The sequence below is a fragment of the Oratosquilla oratoria genome, chromosome 42 (assembly GCF_046742065.1).
Source record: "Oratosquilla oratoria isolate Oo_2021 chromosome 42, ASM4674206v1, whole genome shotgun sequence".
NCBI classification, from domain to species: domain Eukaryota; kingdom Metazoa; phylum Arthropoda; class Malacostraca; order Stomatopoda; family Squillidae; genus Oratosquilla; species Oratosquilla oratoria.
The window spans coordinates 35820479-35839377 of record NC_134818.1 but is presented as its reverse complement, the minus strand read 5'-3'; the positions used below and the strand labels follow the sequence as shown (position 1 = coordinate 35839377).

General features: G+C 41.4%; 1 protein-coding gene across 7 annotated transcripts in view; it reads right to left on the bottom strand.

Annotated features, from left to right (window-relative positions):
• The window catches only part of LOC143021745 (SID1 transmembrane family member 1-like), a 407746-nt gene that overhangs the window by 260972 nt on the left and 127875 nt on the right, over positions 1-18899 (bottom strand). For all 7 annotated transcript variants that reach the window (XM_076179441.1, XM_076179440.1, XM_076179442.1 and 4 more), the window contains one exon: positions 5018-5177. In XM_076179441.1, the coding sequence (XP_076035556.1) occupies positions 5018-5177 (160 nt within the window). The remainder of the gene's footprint in view (positions 1-5017; positions 5178-18899) is intronic.

Below are 18899 nucleotides of genomic sequence, written 5' to 3'. Positions count from 1 at the left end.
TCCCCCCCCAAAAAAAGGGGGGGTGGGGTGGAGTGGGAAGGAAAGACATATGAGAGTCTGGGAGGAGCTTTCTAACCAGAACCCTAAGGTTTGGGTCTTTTAATGTGCGTGGATGTGGTGCAGATGAAAGTAAAAGGGAAAAGAGAGGTAGTATGTTTGTGATAAGATGGATGTGTTGGCACCGAGTGAAACGAAGTTGAATGGGAGTGATGAGTTTGAGTTTGGGAGTGTAGTTGGGATGGTGTCAAGAGTGAAGAGAGGATGAGGGGTACAAAGGGTGGCTATACTAGAAAATGCAGAGATAGGTAAACGTATGGTGGAGTGGAAGGTTTCTTCAAAATGTGGATGAAGGTGAGACTGGAAAGGGATATGTATTTGCCTAGTTGTATTTTACGGGACGGGAGCTATGCTCGTTGTGACCCGTTTTTGTATCTCTCCACATCCAATTTATTTTTTAACTTGTGTATAGTTCTGGCATTCACTGTTTTTGTGGGTGCATATGATCTTAGTAGTAAGAAGTGTAGATGAAAGGGAGGCTTTTTGGATAGATTTAAATAAGTGCATAGAGAATCTAAGGAGAAATGCAATTTTAGTGATATTGGGAGATCTTTATGCTAGGGTAGGGAACGAACCAATAGATGGGAAGTGCGGAGTTCCAGGAAAAATTGCAGTGAATAGTTTTACCTAGTTGTATTATATGGGAAGGGAGCTATGCTTGTGATGACCTGTCTTTGTATCTCTCAGCATCAAGTTTTTTCTTAAAATCTTGTATAGTGTTTGCACACACTGTTTCATTGTCTAATTTATTCCATGTATCTATCACTCTGTGTGGGAAGCTGTTCCTTTTTAAATTTCTTCTGTAACTATCTTTTTTTAGTTTCTTTTCGTGTCCTCTCGTTTTACCATTGTCCCATATTAACAAGTCATCCCTATCTAAAACTTCCATTCCTTTCATTATTCTGTAGTCAGCAGGTCACCTCTTTCTCTTCTCTGTTCCAAAGTTGGTAGTTCTAATTTGGACAGTCTTTGTTCATATGTTAGTTTGGAAAGAGTTGGTGCTAGTTTGGTTGTTGCTTTTTGTAACCTTTCTAGTTTTTTAATGTTCTTTTTGGTACTGGGTGTCCAGAGTGCTGCTGCATACTCGAGTTTTGATCTTATTAGTGCAGTTAGGATTTTCTTTATCATTTCTTGGTCCAAATGGGCAAACGCCACTTTGATTGATCTCAATAAGTTGTAGGTTTCTCCAAATATTTCATTAATATGCTTATCTGGTGTCATGTTCTAGCCAATCATCACTAAGATCTTTCTCCAAGTTTACTTTTTTCACATTTTCTTCACCAATTTTGTAATCTTTTGTTATTCTGTTTTTACTCTTTCCAAACTCCATTATACTACATTTCTTTATATTGAATTTTACTTCTCACTTTTGGGTCCAATTCCAGATCTTGTCCAAATCTTGTTGCAATGAGTTGCAGTTTTCCTCTGTTTTTACCTTCTTTAGTATCTTTGCATCATCTGCAAAGAAATTCATATAACACTCTACACCTTCATCCATGTCATTAATGTATATGGCAAACATGATCGGGGCCAGTACTGATCCCTGCGGGACACAGCTTTTCACTTCTTCCCACTTTGAGAATTTTTCTCTTATTACAACTCTCATGGTGGAGATGTGTCTAATATGAGAGTTGATGATAGCAAATACAGTGTTTATGAAGAAAGTCAAGCATAAGTACACATGGGAGAGAGTGGTGGATGGAGGGGTGGTAGATAGGGCTTTAATGGATTACATAGTTGTAACCAGAAGAATAGAAAGAGTTTGGGATGTACATGTTCTAAGGGGAGAGAGTGGGGAAATATCAGATAATTTTTTTGGTGGAAAGTAAGATGGGAGTGGAGGATATATGGAGAAAGAGGAAAAGGATACAAGGTTGGTGCTTGGAGTAAATTGCTTAAATGAGGAATAAAAGGAGGAGTACAAGAAGAACCTGAGAAAGGAGTGGGAGGGAGTGAAGGATAGAGCAGAACTAGGAGTGGAAGAGGAACGAGGATGGCTCAAGGAAGGAGTTACAAGGTGTGCAAAGTTGGTGTGTGGAACAAGGAGGATAGGAGGAAACAGAAGGAAGGGTTATGAATGCCGGGATGATGAAGCAAAGAAGGTAATAAAAGAGAAGCATGCTTTCACAGACTGATTACAAATTAGGATGAGAGAATCATATGAGGTACAAAGAAATGAGAAGTAAAGCAGAAGATAAAGGAGGCAAAGATGTAAAATGGGGTAAGAGTATGACAATTTTTTTAAAGTAATGACAAGATGTTTTGCAAGGAAATTATGAGAGGAAGAAGAGGTGAATCAGGAAGAGAAGGTAAGAGGAAGAGGAGATGAATCAGGAAGAGAAGGTAAAAGATGCAGATGGAGAAATGATAATGGAAGAGATGGCAGTGAGAGGAAGATGGGCAGAGTATTTTAGGGCATTGCTAAAAGTGAAGGAGGATAGGGAGGAAAAGGTAGCTGCAGTGGAAAGCATTAAGAAAATTAGTGATGAATGAGTTATTCCAATGATGAGAGCAGGTAAGGCACCTGGGTTGGATGGGTGTCATGTGGAGTGTCTAAATAAGGGAAGTTCAGTGGTAGTGGACTGGCTGGTGAAGTTGTTTAATGTTTGTCTAAAAGGTTGAGTGTCAGAGGTTCAGAGGACAAGTGTGTTGTAGTTTCTGAGGGATCACTTTATTGAGTGTAGTTAGGAAGGTTTAAGGGAGGGTTTTGATTAAGATGATTAGGAGATAAACAGAGGGAGTAATTGGTGAGAAACAGTGTGGGTTTAGGACAGGTAGGGGTTGCGTGGATCAGATTTTTGTGGTAAGGCAGATATGTGAGAAAGCTGTAGGAAAAAGTAAGGATAATTTTTGGAACTTTATGAATTTGGAAAAGGCTTATGACCGGGTAGACAGGAAGGCACTGTGGAAGGTATTGCAGACATATGGGGTAGTAGGAAATATGTTAACAGCAGTCAAGAGTTTTTATGCGACTAGTAAAGCCTTTGTTAGAATTAGAAATGGAGTGTGTGTGGTTTGAGGTAAAGGAGGGACTTTGTCAGGAATGTGTTATTACCTTGGCTGTTCAATTTATACATGAATGGGGTGGTGCAAGAGGTTAACACAAGGGTAATGGGCTGGGGATTGGAGACGGTTAAAGAAAATGAAGAAAAATGGAAGATAAGCTAGTTGTTGTTTACTGATGAATCTGTGCTTGTGGCAGGATCAGAAGAGTGATTAAGGAAGCTAGTGACACAGTTTGAGGTGTGCAAAAGAAGGAAGTTGAAGATAAATGTGAGTAAAAGTAAGGTGTTCAGATGTTGGGAGAATGTGGCAGCAAATTAATAGTCAGCAAGAGAGAGAGATAGCTCTTCTCCCACAAAATACAACTAGGTAAATATACCAACAGCTTTTTTCCCTTTACAAGGGAGGTAGCCAAAGTCAAAGGCATACACTTCAACACATTTCATCCCAACCCACTCCACTCCCATTCACAACCCATCCCTCCCTCTATTTTTGGCTCCTGGATGACAGGTCGTCCCTGCATCTCACCTACTGCCCAAGGTCAGAAGCAATGTACCAAAACACAGCACATCCACAACAAGGCTGTTTCATTTAATCGGCAACCAACCTCTATGTCCCCTCATGCAGAAAATGAGAAGATGGGGAGAAATCACTTTGGGCTGTGTAAAATATCATTCACACATACTCCCTCACCCCCATCCCCTACCCACTCCCTTCTATGCATCACAGCATCATCCATACACAACCCTTCTCCTCTCACCCATATCTGCTGTCTTCTCCCTTCCTTCCTAAACAGACATTCCCCTCTTTCAAAATGCTCCTTTTACCCCATCCATCTCATCCCTGTTCGCCCCTACATGTTCACTCTGTCTTCTACACTTTTTTTTTTTTTTTTACTAATCTTTCTTCACTCATTCTTTCCATGTGTCCAAACCATCACAATACTTTTTCAAAGGGGACCATACTACTGAATATAAAGTTAGGTACCTAGTATACATACATGCATATACCAATGGCTTTTTTCCCCTTACAAGGGAGGTAGCCAAAGTCAAAGGCATAAATCAACTCCTACCCATTTCATTCCCACATATTCCACTCCCAATCACCACCCCTCCCTCTTTTCTTTGCTCCTCCTGAATGACAGGTCATCCCTGCATCTCCCCCACTGCCCTGGGCAGAAACAATGTAGCAAGACACAGCACATCCACAGCAAGGCCACTTCATTAATTGGTGACCCCTCCTCTCTGTCCCCTTATGTAGAAGAGATGGGGAGAAATCCATTCAGGCTGCATCAAAATATTATTCACACATGCTCCCTCATCCCCCCCTTCCCCACACACTGCCATGCATCACAGGATCATCCATACACAACCATTCTACACTCACCCCTATCATTTGTCTTCTCCCTCAACAGACATTTCCCTCTTCCCCAATGCCCCTTTTACCCCTTCCATCCATTTCATCCTTTGATTGTCCCCTCATATTCACTCCTTCCACCTCTGCCTTACACACCTCTTTTACTAATTTTTCTTCACTCATTTTTTCCATGTGTCCAAACATGGAAAGAATGAATGAAGAAAGAAGTGTTGAAGGCAGAGGTGGAAGAAGGGAACATGAGGGGGCAACCAAGAATGAGATTGTTGGATGTGGTAAAAGGGGTATTGGGAAAGAGGGTAATGCCTGTTGAGGAAGGGAGAAGACAGCAGATATGGGTGAATGGAAAATGGTTGTGTATGGATGATGCTGAGATGCATGGAAGTGGGTAGGGGATGGGGGGTGAGATAGTATGTGTGAATGATGTTTTGACAGCCTGAAGGGATTTCTCCCTGTTTTCTCCTTTTGTGCATGAGGGGACAGAGAGCAGGAGGTCACCGATTAATGAAGTAACCTTGCTGTGGATGTGCGGTGTTTTGCTACATTGCTTCTGACTTAATATACATAAATACAAGATATTAACCTTAGCATCTTGAAGGGAGAGAAGAGAACATATGGGTTCATCATCTTTGACATTTGGCTCAACAGTGACTAGTATAGTATCAACGCCATCCTTCCACTGATACAGCTGATACCAGGCTGACACCGGGCTGACACTAATATTGAATTCCATGCGAGCATCACTGAAATATAAAATAAAGATACATATACCATTGGTCATTCCCTCATTACAAGGGAGGTAGCCCCCCCCTCCAAAAAAAAGCATAAAATCCACTCCATCCCCACATATATTCCCACTCACCATCCCTCCCTCCCTCTTATCTTGGCTCCTCCTGGGTCAGAAACAATGTAGCAAGACACAGCACACCCACAGCAAGGCTGCTTAATTTAATCAGTGAACCTCAACCTCTCTATCCCTCATGCAGAAAAAGAGATGGGGAGAATTCCTTCAAGTTACATCAAAATTTCATTCACACATCCATTCTCACCCCCCCCCCATCCCCCACTAATAAAATAAATGAATAAATAGAAAATAAATTAAAAAAATAAGCTTTTATGACATCAACTATGATGTGAAAGGATACAAGTAGTCCATTGTCCCTGGTCTCTCTTGCAGATGGTTTCATCCCCCCCCCCCCTATATGAGGTAGCCAAGTTAAAAGGAACGTGCCCACTCTTATCCACCACCTTTTCATTTTAGCTCATGGATGAAGGGTCATCCCTGTCTCCTGCCCACTGCTCTGGGTCAGAAGCAATGTACAAGGATTACCAAAGAATAGAGAGGTTAAAGGAATGATCAACAAAGCAGGAAAAAGATGATGTCCCCACCCCTCTCTTTGGCTTCAGATGGACTGGAAAGGGAGATCAGAAACAAGGGAGCATAGAAACTATGAAAAGGGTAGTCCGTGAACCAGATGTGTACCACATTCTAATCAGAGCTCACAAATTAGGTACATCACACATTTACTAAACGCCTTTTCCCCTTTATATGGGGATGGCTGTACCAAACTACATACCTTATACCCATCCCATTTGTGTTGTGGCTTCTATCTTAGAACCTCACAAATGAAACATCATCCCTGTGCCCCGCCATGCTGCTCAGGTCTGAGGCCATGCAGCAAGACACAGCACTTACACAGTTGGGTCCAACAGCTGATGCTGGTTTACTTCCACCACTTCATTACACATAAATAGTTCTGTCCATTTAGGTAGCATGTCTAAATTATTGGGAAGTGTGGTGGCTGAGCAATATCTTTCTATATACCAAGGACTAACCTTTATAAAGGAAGTAGCCAACTCAACAGGCACGTACCTACACCCACTCATTCACCTCCCACCCACCACCCTTTTCTCTCTCTCATCTTATCTCCTCATGGATGAAAGGTCATCCCTGACTTCCACCGACTACCCTGGGTTAGAAGCAATGCAACAAGATAAGAGTACATCCACAGAAAGGTGACTTCATTCAATCGGTGACCACCCTGTCCGTTCCTCATACAAAAAAGAGAACATACATACATATACCAAGGCTTTTTCCCCCTTGGGTAGCCAAAAAGAAAAAGGCATAAAATCATTCCCACCCATTCCATCCCTGAATACACTCCACACCCCTCCACCCTCCCTCTTATCTTAGCACCTCCTGAATGAAGGGTCATCCCTGCACCTTGTCCACTGCCCTGGGTCAGAAGCAGTGTCGCAAGACACAGCACATCCACAGCAAGGCCGCTTCATTAAATCGGCGACCCCCCCTCTCCGTCCCCCCATTGCATAAAATGAGAGGACGGGGAGAAATCCCTTCGGGCTGAGTCAAATTTTGCTCACACATACTACCTCACCCCCCATCCACCCGCCCATTCCACCTCATGCTATCACAACATCATCCATATACAACCATTCTCCATTCACCCCTGTCTTCTGTCCTCTCCTGTCCTTCCTCAACAGACATTCCCCTCTTCCCCAAAGCCCCCTTCACCCCATCCATCCGCCTCATCCTAGGATGTCCCCTCATCTTCACTCCCTCCACATCTGCCTTCCACACCTCTTTTACTAGTCTTTCTTCACTCATTCTTTCCATGTGTCCAAACCATCCTAATATTCTTTCATCAACCTTATCTCCCAGCTCCTTTTCCACCCCTGTTTTCCTCCTCACCTCCTCATTTCTCACTCTATCTAGCCTAGTAACCCCCATCATACTTCTCAGACACCTCATCTCAAACACATTCAAACTCCTTCTCTCTTCTTCTCTTATGTTCCATGTTTCTGCCCCATACAGTGCTGTTGACACAATCACTCCTTCATACAGTCTCCTCTTAGCATCCATTCCCAAATGTCTATTCCTCATAACACTCTTTAATCCACCAAGGCATTTACTCGCTTCTCTCAATCTACATTCTACCTCCACTTTCACTCCACCTTTCCCTGCCACATTTGCACCCAAGTATCTAAAACTATCCACTTCCAGTCGCTCTCCCTTAATGCTCACTTCCAGTCTACTGCCACTTTCACCCCTTGTACATCTCATCACCTTACTTTTACCCACATTTATCTTTAGCTTTCTTCTATCACATACTCTCCCAAACTCTGTCACCAACTCCCTCAATCCCTCCTCCGATCCTCCCACAAGCGCAGTGTCGTCCGCAAACAACAGCTGGCTCACCTCCCACTTTTCTCCATTTTCTTTAACCATCTCCAATCCCTTGCCCACTACCCTTGCATTTACCTCTCGCACCACCCCATCCATGTATAAGTTGAACAGCCAGGGCGACATAACGCATCCTTGACGAAGTCCCACCTTTACCTCGAACCACTCACTCTCTCCATTTCCAACCCTGACACAAGCTCTACTATTCTCATAAAAACTCTTGACAGCCCCTAGAAGCTTTCCTCCTATCCTGTATATCTGCATAACCTCCCACAGTGCCTTCCTGTCTACCCTATCATAAGCCTTTTCCAGATCCATAAAAGCCCAAAAAACATCCTTCCCCTTTCCTATAGCTTTCTCACATATCTGTCTTACCACAAAGATCTGATCTACACAACCTCTACCTGTCCTAAATCCACACTGTTCCTCACCAATTACTCCTGTTCCTTTCCTAATCCTCTCAACCAAGATCCTCCCATAAGCCTTCCCAACTACACTCAACAAGCTAATCCCTCTGAAACTACTACATTCACACTTGTCCCCTTTTCCCTTCTACAGAGGAACTATACAGGCATTCCTCCAGTCCTCCGGCACTCTACCCTCTCTCCAGCAAACATTAAATAACCTCACCAACCAGTCCACCATCACTGTACCTCCCTTTTTCAGACATTCCGCATGGCATCCATCTAGACCAGGTGCCTTACCTGCTTTCATCATCTTAACAACTGACTTCACCTCATCCTTCCTTATTTCTCCTCCATTCTCCTCATTCATCACTCTCATTTTCTTCGCACTTCCCACTGCAGCAATCTTTCCTTCCCTATCCTCCTTCACATTTAGCAACTCCCTAAAATATTCTGCCCATCTTCCCCTTACTGCCTTCTCTTCCATTATTATCTCTCCATCTGCACCTTTTACCTTTTCTTCTCTACTTGATTCGCTTCCTCTTCCTCTCTTAATTTCTTTCCAAAACATCTTTAACATCTTTTTATTACTTTCAAAATTTTCTGGCAAACTCTTACCCCATTTCACATCTGCTCTCCTCTTTGCCTCCTTTACCTTTTGCTTTACTTCTCTTTTCTTTTCTTTGTACCTCTCATATGACTCCATCGTCCTATTTTGTAACCAATCTGTGAAAGCTCGCTTCTTCTCTTCTACAACCTTTTTTGTTTCCTCATCCCACCATTCTTCTTCTATTTCCCCCTGTCCTTCTTGTTCCACACACCATCCTTGCACACTTTATGACTCCCTCCTTGAACCATCCCCATTCCTCCTCCACATCCAGCTCTACTCTATCCTTTACTCCCTCCCACTCCTCCTTCAGCTTCTTTCCGTACTCCTTCTCCTTTTCCTTCTCATTCAAAGAGTTCACTCCCTACCTTTTGTCCCTTTCCTCTTTCTCCATCTATCCTCCACTTTCAACTTACCTTCCACCAAAAAATGATCTGATATTCCCCTACCCTCTCCCCTTAGCACATGTACATCCTTAACTCTTCCTATCATAATCCTATTTATCACTACATAATCCATTAGTGCTCTATCTACCACCCTTCCCTCCACCACCCTCTCCCATGTGTACTTATGCTTGACTTTCTTCCGAAACACTGTATTTGCTATCATCAACTCTCTTTCTAGACACATTTCCACCATCAACTCTCCACTACGATTCTTTCCTGGAACTCCACATTTCCCAACCACTCCATCGATTGGACCATTTCCCACCCTAGCATTAAGGTCTCCCAGTACTATCACATTGACATTTCTTCCCAAATCCTCTATGCACTCATTTAGATCTATCCAAAAGGCCTCCCTTTCTTCTACACTCTTCTCACTGCCAGGCCCATATGCACTTACAAAGACCCACATCTCCTTTCCCAGTTTCACCTTCATCCACATTATCCTTGAGGAAACCTCCTTCCACTCCACTACCCGTTTACCTATCTCTTCACTTACTAGAATAGCCACCCCTTCCCTCCCTCGCCCTCTCTTCACTCCTGATAACCTCCCACTTACACTCCCAAACTTACACTCACCCTTCCCTTTCAACTTAGTTTCACTCAAAGCCAACACATCCATCTTTCTTTTCACAAACATACTACCTATCTCTTCCATTTTACTCTCATCTGTACCACATCCAAGCACATTAAAAGACCCAAACCTTAGGGTGCTGGTCCGTGGCTTTCCAGCCCCTCTTATGCCTTCTTTTTTTCTTTTAGGAAATTCCCCTGTGGGGCTACAAGGAGAAGGATGCCTAGTCCCAATCCCCGTCCCTTTCTTCTTGCCTCTTATGATCCAAGTGGGAATACTTGGTGGCAGTATACTTTTCCCCCACCACAGGGAATTCCCCCATGACAGAAAAGGAATACTCAGAGAAATGGTACAGGACAGCAACAAGGGGTTGGAGGACAGCATAACGGAGGGACAGTCGTAGTATAAAAGTGTCATCATTTCTCTATGAACAGATTTTTCCTCTATCATAGACAAAATGATGTGTGGCTCTGGTCCGTAGGGGCACCCCATATAGACCCTAAAGTATCAACTGCATGCTACTTTGCCACAATAACAAGCAGCCAATTCCCCAGAAGGGGTAAAGAGAAAACAGGGGGAAATCCCTTTGGGCTGCATTACAATATCATTCACACATAACCACTCCTTACTCATCCCCCTAACCCCAACCCCTGCCCCCTCCCATCCTTGGATCACAAAATCATTTATACACAGCCATTCTCCAGTCACCCCTATCTCTTGCCTTCTCCCTTCCCTGCTCAAAAGATATTCCCCTCTTGCTCAACAGTCAGTGACACCGGATTATGATCTAGTGGTGTCTTCTTACTTCCAACTTTGTGAATTGGTACTACATCTGCCCTTTTCTAATCAAGCAGCCTTCTTTCAACAAACATAAGACTGTGAATCTTCTCCACTAGTTGTTTCCTATATTCTTGAGTATCCAGTTTGAGATACCATGTACTTAATTGTTGTATACAGGAAAAAAGCAATACTTGTTGGGTCCCATCTCCTATCTAATTCATCATACCTAGCCTCAAATTCATGTATAGTTTCAACTTAATCTATATCTTTGTGTGTATTTACCTAATCGTTTACCTAATTGTACTATAAAGAAAGAAACAATGCTCATTGGGTCATGTCTTCTGTTCTCTAATTTTCTAACATACCTAGACTCAAACTCATGTACAGTTGCAATCTAACATCTTTGATTTCCAATTCTCATACTTAAATTTTAACACATGTATTGCTCAAGCTTGGTTTATATCACATATACATTTATGTGGAAAACTGTACTTCACATCTTTTCAACATGTGGTCATTCTTATTTTACTTCCATGACCTCTTAAAGCCCTCCCACCTTTAATATCTCTTCTGTCAATGGAATCTATATTCTTTAGTGACCTCAACACTGTAATCATGTCACCTCTTTCTCTTTGATCATTCAAGTTTGGCAGATTCAGTATTTTTAGTCTTTCCTCATACTGTTTATCTGCCAGGTTAGGGATCAGTTTGGTTGCTGCTCTTTGTATTCTCTCAATCTTGCTAATATCCTCCACTCTGTGTGGAGACCATACTACTGATGTACATTCCAATCTTGGACGTATCAGGGTTACAACAAGTTTTTTCATAATCTTTTCCTCCATATAATGGAATAACACTTTAATCTTCTGCAGTAGTCCATATGTCTCTCCCACAATCCTGCTGATATGTCTGTCAGGTGATAGGTTGTCTTTTAACAACACTCCCATGTCTTTCTCCTCTTTTAATTTTGTAATGTGTTAATTTTCCAAGGAATAGTTTAAGGATGTCCTTTTGTCACTATTGCCCATTTCCAGTACTTTCTAGATTTTTTGCAATATTCTAATGTCATCCTCATTTATCACTCTTCTCATGATTTTTGCATCATCTGCAAACATGATGGCATAGCTTGTTGGTCCTTCCATCTTGTCATTAACATAGACAAGAAACATTATTGGTGCAAGTACTGAACCTTGTGATACTCTGCACATTACAGCTCTCCAGCTTGACAACTTGTCTTTTACTACTGTCCTTATGTATCTTTCCTTCAAAAAATATTTAATCCATTTCTCATACATCACTCTTCTCATGATTTTTTCATCATCTGCAAACATGATGGCATAGCTTTTCCTTTCATCATCTCATTAACATAGCTTGACAACTTGTCTTTTACTACTGTCCTTATACATCTTTCCTTCATAAAATATTTAATCCATTCCTTATATATCACTCTTCTCATGATTTTTGCATCATCAACTGCAAACATGATGGCATAGCTTGTTTTTCCTTTATCATGCCATTAACATAGACAAGAAACAATATTGGTGCAAGCACTAAACCTTGTGGTACTTGGCTCGTTACTGCTCTCCAGCTTGACAATTGTCCTTTAATACTGTCTTTTTGTATCTTTCTTTCAGTCTTTAATTCATTCTAATAGTTTGCCTCTCAGTCCTCCAACATGCTCCAATTTCCACAAAAGTCAACTGTAAGGTACTTTATCAACTGGCTTCTCAAGGTCTACGTACACACAGTCCACTCACCCCTCTTTCTTTTGCAGCACATCAATTACTCTTGAAAAAAAAAAGTTTGAAGGTTCGACACACATGACCTTCCAGATCTGTATTTACCTAGTTGTATTTTACGGGACGGGAGCTATGCTCGTTATGACCCGTTTTCATATCTCTCCACGTCCAGTTTAGTTTTGAACTCGTGTATAGTTCTGGCATTTACTGTTTCACTGTTCAGCCCGTTCCAGACATCAATCACTCTGTGTACTTACCTAGTTGTATCTTACAAGAAGGGGAGCTATGCTTGTGGTGTCTTGTCTTTGTATCTTTCAGTGTCTAGTTTGCTCTTAAATTCATGTATAGTTTCTGCACACACTATTGTTTTGTCTAGTTTGTTCCAGAGATCCACTTTTTTTTTTTTTTTTTTTTTTTTTTTTTTAGGTATCTTCTATAACAGTCTTTTTGAGATTCTTCTTATGTTTCCTTGTATTTCTCTTATCCCAATTAAGTATGTCCTCTCTATCAAGGACTTGCCTCTTTCTATTCTTTGTTGCAAAATTAGTAAATTCAGTTTTGACAATCTATCCTCATATGACAGGTTTGAAAGTGTTGGGGCCATCTTTGTAGTTACTCTGTATTCTTTCAATCTATATATTCTTTTTGGTACTGGGTGACCATAGTGTCACAGCATACTCCAGTCTAGGTCTAATCAAGAAAATTCCTTGAAAAAACTTGTTGATTCTAGCAAGGGAGTTAGTCACTCCTTTAAGGTCAATCCAGATTCCATTAAGAAGTCCATTTACAGATGTAGATTTTGCCCCACTTCTGACTATGCAAGTTCAAAATGTTCTTCCTATATTTCTCTTGAACACAGGAAAGCTAGAGCAGTTCAATTAGGACTGTAACAGATGGTTGAATCACGGACATGGCTCTTTGGAATGCCCCAGGTTAAGGGCCGCTCTGCCTTATAAATGTTTTGTGTGTAACAAACCCGAGCACCATGGAGCCATGTGTCCTATGGCTAATAAGTTACCTATTTCCAAAGGGAAAATGTATAATTTCCATCCCTTGTCAGATTCAATTGTTCCTTTGGTTTCCCTTCCTGTCAGCAGAGGCAAGAGAACTACCCAATGTCTCTTTTCATTAGACACTGGAGCCCAGTTTTCTATCATTAACAAGGAACTGGTGGAGGACAGAGTTGGACCTTGTTTAAGTCCTCCTATGGAAAGTTGGTTTCTTCATTTGGTTTACCTCTAATGAATAAAAGAGGTTTTAATTACACTGCAAACTTAAAACTCCCCTCCGGGATGAATCTGTTTAGTTTGTTTTTTGCAATAGAAGGATTCAACTTGTCCAAATTCCTTCATTATCCTCTATACTCCAAAGTATGAATGATCATGAATCTTATGTTTCCCCTAGTTTTCCCAAGTTGAAGGGAGATCACTTGAAGGTCTTAGGCATCATTGGAAATGACATTCTTCAAAACTTTCAACTATTTTCATTAGAGAGTGCCCCCTTATACGGTAGCCCGTCTTGCAAGGTTATTAGCCCCTTCGATACGATGACGCCTATGTAGGCGTTATGAGGAGCAAGTGGGTATGCGAGGATGCCGAAGTCGATGTCTTGATTATATATTTTGTAGTTGTACCTGCGTGACCCCCATACTCTGTAAACTGGCTTCATCATATTTTCTATGGTTATCAAAATTCATGGGTGAAAGAGAACAAGCAATACAGCGGTAACTTTATTTTTTATAATGCAAGTATTATGATGCAACATCGCACGTCTGGCAGCTAATGCTGCCCGCGAGATTTTGGTCCGTATTGAAGGGGTTAAACTTGCTGATGGTTTCATTCCATACGGGACCGGGGTTCAATATATCCCTCCTAGTGAGAAACCTTGCTACTTAAAGAGAATGATAAAAGGGGTTTCTGAAATGCCCTCTAATGAAGTACTAAATTTTGATAACTACAAATACAAGGAGAAACCTTTGAGGATAAATCCTGAATCTGATCTTGGAGTCCATTCATTAAATTGTACTGAGAACTACTATGGAGATTCTCTTATTTTTTTATAATTCTTCTTTCAAGGCCAATGGAATTTCTCTAAAGAAACCTGAGAAGGAAACTTCCTTTACTCAGTCTAAAAGGACTGTTAAATAATTTCCTCCCAAAATGTTAGGTAAGGATAAGTTACTTATTAATTTCTGTCTAGAACCTGTAAATTTACAATTTGATCCTTTGCAGGAAGTCTTTGTTAACTCTAATGTAGAATATGGTCTTGATAATTTTTATTCTTTAGAATCCATTGGCATTAAAGAAGAACAAACCCCTGACATTGATGCTTTGGAAGTTGATCAATTTAAACAGTCCATTTCCTTCAAAGATGATGATATGGTTTAACGTCACACTCTCCCAACTATAGGGAGGCTAGGATGGTGCCCCTCACAGAGGGCTTTGCAGTGTGGAATTTAATGAACCATGCCCTTGGTTCAACTTCGCTGGTGGCAGGATTCGAACTGCCATCCCCTTGACCTTCACCGCAAGTAACAATGCCCTAACCCGCTCAGCCAGCGAGCTTCCTTCCTTCAAAGATGGACACTATTATGTGAAGATCCCGTGGAAAAAGGATTTGGTGGACCTTGTTCCCTCAAATCAAAAGATTGCATTGGCAGTGGCACAAAGGGTCTATAGGACAAGCTTGAGCAAAGGGGCCTTAGGGAGGAGTACGAAGCTGTGTTTGACCAGCAAGAGGCCTTGGGTATTACTGAACCAGTTACTAAAAGAGTCCCTGGACAAATTTCTATACCTCCTAGACATGTGCTCAAGAATGATGAACTTGCCACCTCAAAAATAAGACCTGTTTTCAATTGCTCTCTTAAAATAGGAAAAGCTCCTTCCTTACATGAAGGTGCTTTCCTGGGAGTTGATTTGATGAATAACATCCTCTCTCTTTTGTTGTATTTCAGAATCAACAATTATGTCATTTTGGCAGATGTTATGAGGGCCTTCTTGCAGATCCGTTTAAAGGATGAGGGTGATCGTTATAGATTCTCTTTCTTTAGAAGGATTAACAACCAATATATTCCTTACAGCTATAATACTATCATTTTTGGTTTCATCTGCTCTCCCTTCATACTGAACTTCATTATCCAACATCATCTTTTTATGCAACCTGACACTCTAACTGCCTCCTTAATTAAAGATAAATTCTATGTAGACAATCTGGTCTACACTAATGAATCTCGTTCCCTCCCTGCTATGGTCAAGAGGATTAACAAGATCATGCTTAACCACTTCACTCCGGGCCAAAATCTCGTGGGCAGCATTAGCTGCCAGACGTACAATGTTGCAAAATAATACTTGCATCATAAAAAATAGTCACCGCTTATATCGATCGTTCTCTCTTTCACCCGTGAATTTTGATAACCATAGAAAATGTGATGAAGCCAGTTTAGAGAGTATGTCAGTTACACAGGGACAACTACAATAAATACAGTATAATCAAGATGCCGATATGGCAGCCTCGCGTATCCACTTGCTCCCCATGCCACCTAAGTAGGCGGCACCGTGTGGAAGGGGTTAACACCTACCATATGGTGTCGCACACGTAGGCGTCATGAGGAGCAAGTGGATTCGCGATGCTGCCATATTGGCGTCTTGATTATATTTATTGTAGTCACCCCTGCGTTTTGACATTCTCCCTAATCTGCCCTTAATCACATTCTCTATGGTTTTCAAAATTCATGGGTGAAAGAGAGAATGATTGATATACGCGGTGACTATATTTTATGATGCGAGTATTATTACGACACGTCGTATGGCTGGCATTGGCTGCTGCCTGCGAGATTTAAGTCCCGGAGTGAAGAGGTTAATGGAGGTTTACCTCCCAGGGAGTGGACATGCAACCTGACATCCGTTCTTTCTGTTCTTGAACAAGAAGTCATTTGCAATAAGGAAGGGGTAAAGGTGTTGGGATATATCTATAATAAGAATTATGATACCTTGATAATCAAGGATGTTCCCCTTAACAAAGATGCCTCGACCAATAGACAAGTTTTGTCTTCTTTGGCTTCTATATTTAATCCATTAGGTCTTTTTTCTACAGTTTTATTGCAAGGATGTCCCTTCATGTTCACTCCCTCCACATCTGCCTTCCACACCTCTTTAACTAGTCTTTCTTCACTCATTCTTTCCATTTGTCCAAACCATCCTAATATTCTTTCATCAACCCTATCTCCTAGCTCCTTTTCCACCTCTGTTCTCCTCCTCACCTCCTCATTTCACATTCTATCTAGCCTAGTAATCCCCATCATACTTCTCAGACATTTCATCTCAAACACATTCAAACTCCTTCTCTTATGTTCCATGTTTCTGCCCCATACAGTGCTGTTGGCACAATCACTCCTTCATACAGTCTCCTCTTAGCAACCATTCCCAAATGTCTATTCCTCATTACACTCTTTAATCCACCAAGGCATTTACTCGCTTCTCTCAATCTACATTCTACCTCCACTTTCACTCCACCTTTTCCTGCCACATTTGCACCCAAGTATCTAAAACTATCCACTTCCAGTAGCTCTCCCTTAATGCTCACTTCCAGTCTACTGCTACTTTCACCCCTTGTAAATCTCATCACCTTACTTTTACCCACATTTATCTTTAGCTTTCTTCTATCATATAGTCTCCCAAACTCCGCCATCAACTTCCTTAATCCCTCCTCCGATCCTGCCACAAGTGCAGTGTCGTCCACAAACAACAGCTGGCTCACCTCCCACTTTTCTCCATTTTCTTTAACCATCTCCAATCCCTTGCCCACTACCCTTGCATTTACCTCTCGCACCACCCCATCCATGTATAAGTTGAACAGCCGGGGTGGATGGATGGATGGGATGAAGGGGGCTTTGGGGAAGAGGGGAATGTCTGTTGAGGAAGGACGGGAGAGGACAGAAGACAGGGGTGAATGGAGAATGGTTGTATATGGATGATGTTGTGATAGCATGAGGTGGAATGGGCAGGGGGATGGGGGGTGAGGTAGTATGTGAGCAAAATTTGATGCAGCCCGAAGGGATTTCTCCCCGTCCTCTCATTTTATGCAATGGGGGGACGGAGAGGGGGGGTCGCCGATTTAATGAAGTGGCCTTGCTGTGGATGTGCTGTGTCTTGCGACACTGCTTCTGACCCAGGGCAGTGGACAAGATGCAGGGATGACCCATCATTCAGGAGGTGTTAAGATAAGAGGGAGGGTGGAGGGGTGTGGAGTGTATTCCGGGATGGAATGGGTGGGAATGATTTTATGGCTTTTTCTTTTTGGCTACACCCCTTGTAAGGGGGAAAAAGCCTTGGTATATGTATGTATGTATGTTATTGCAAGGAAAATTTCTCATTGGAGAGATGTGCCAAAAAATGGTAGATTGGGATTGGAAATTGGATAGAGAGTTGCTTGCAAGATGGAAGGAAAAGTACCACAGGACTGGAAGAAGGCAAACATTGTACCAATATATAAGGGAGGAAACAAAGAAGACCCATCTAACTACAGACCAGTCTCACTAACAAGCACGGTAGCAAAAATTTGTGAAAAAGTTGTCAAAAATAGATGGGTTAAGCATTTAGAAGAAAAAACTATACTGAATCCAAACCAATTTGGATTCAGACAAGGAAGATCATGTACAACAAACTTGATTTGCTACTATTCAAGACTAAAAGTCATAATACAAGAGAGAGATGGGTGGGCAGAGTGTGCCTTTCTCGACCTACAAAAGGCATTTGATAAGGTACCACATAAAAAACTAATAAAGAAGATTGAGTCAATAGGTGGCATCAGAGGAAAATTATTGGAATGGATGAAAGACTTCCTGATTGGGAGGAAAATGAGAGTAGTAATTAAAGATAAATTCTCAAACTGGAAAGAAGTGATAACTGGTGTCCCGCAGGGATCAGTACTGGCCCCGATCATGTTTGCCATATACATTAATGACATGGATGAAGGTGTAGAGTGTTATATGAATTTCTTTGCAGATGATACAAAGATACTAAAGAAGGTAAAAACGGAGGAAGACTGCAACTCATTGCAACAAGATTTGGAATTGGACTTAAAAGTGGGAAATAAAATTCAATATAAAGAAATGTATAATGGAATTTGGAGAGAGTAAAAACAGAATATTGAAAGATTACAAAATTGGTGAAGAAGAGGTGAAAAAAATAAACTTGGAGAAAGATCTTTGAGTGATGATCAGCAAGGACATGACACCAGATAAGCATATTGATCAAATATTCGGAGAAACCTACAATTTATTAAGGTCAATTAAAGTGGCGTTTGCTTATTTGGACGAGGAAATGATAAAAAATTATCTAACTACACTAATAAGACCAAAACTTGAGTATGCAGCAACACTATGGACACCCAGTGCCAAAAAGAATAAAAAAAAATTAGAAAGAATACAAAGACTAACACAAAACTAGCACCAACTCTTTCCAAACTGACATATGAGCAAAGACTGTCCAAACTAGAATTACCAACTTTGGAACAAAGAAGGGAAAGAGGAGACTTGCTGACTATCTATAGAATAATGGAAGGAATGGAAGATAAGAATGACTTGTTAATATGGGATAATGGTAAAACAAGAGGACACGAAAAGAAACAAGAGACCTGAAAAGGAACAGCTTCCCACACAGAGTGATAGATACTTGGAACAAATTAGACAACGAAACAGTGTGTGCAAACAATATTCA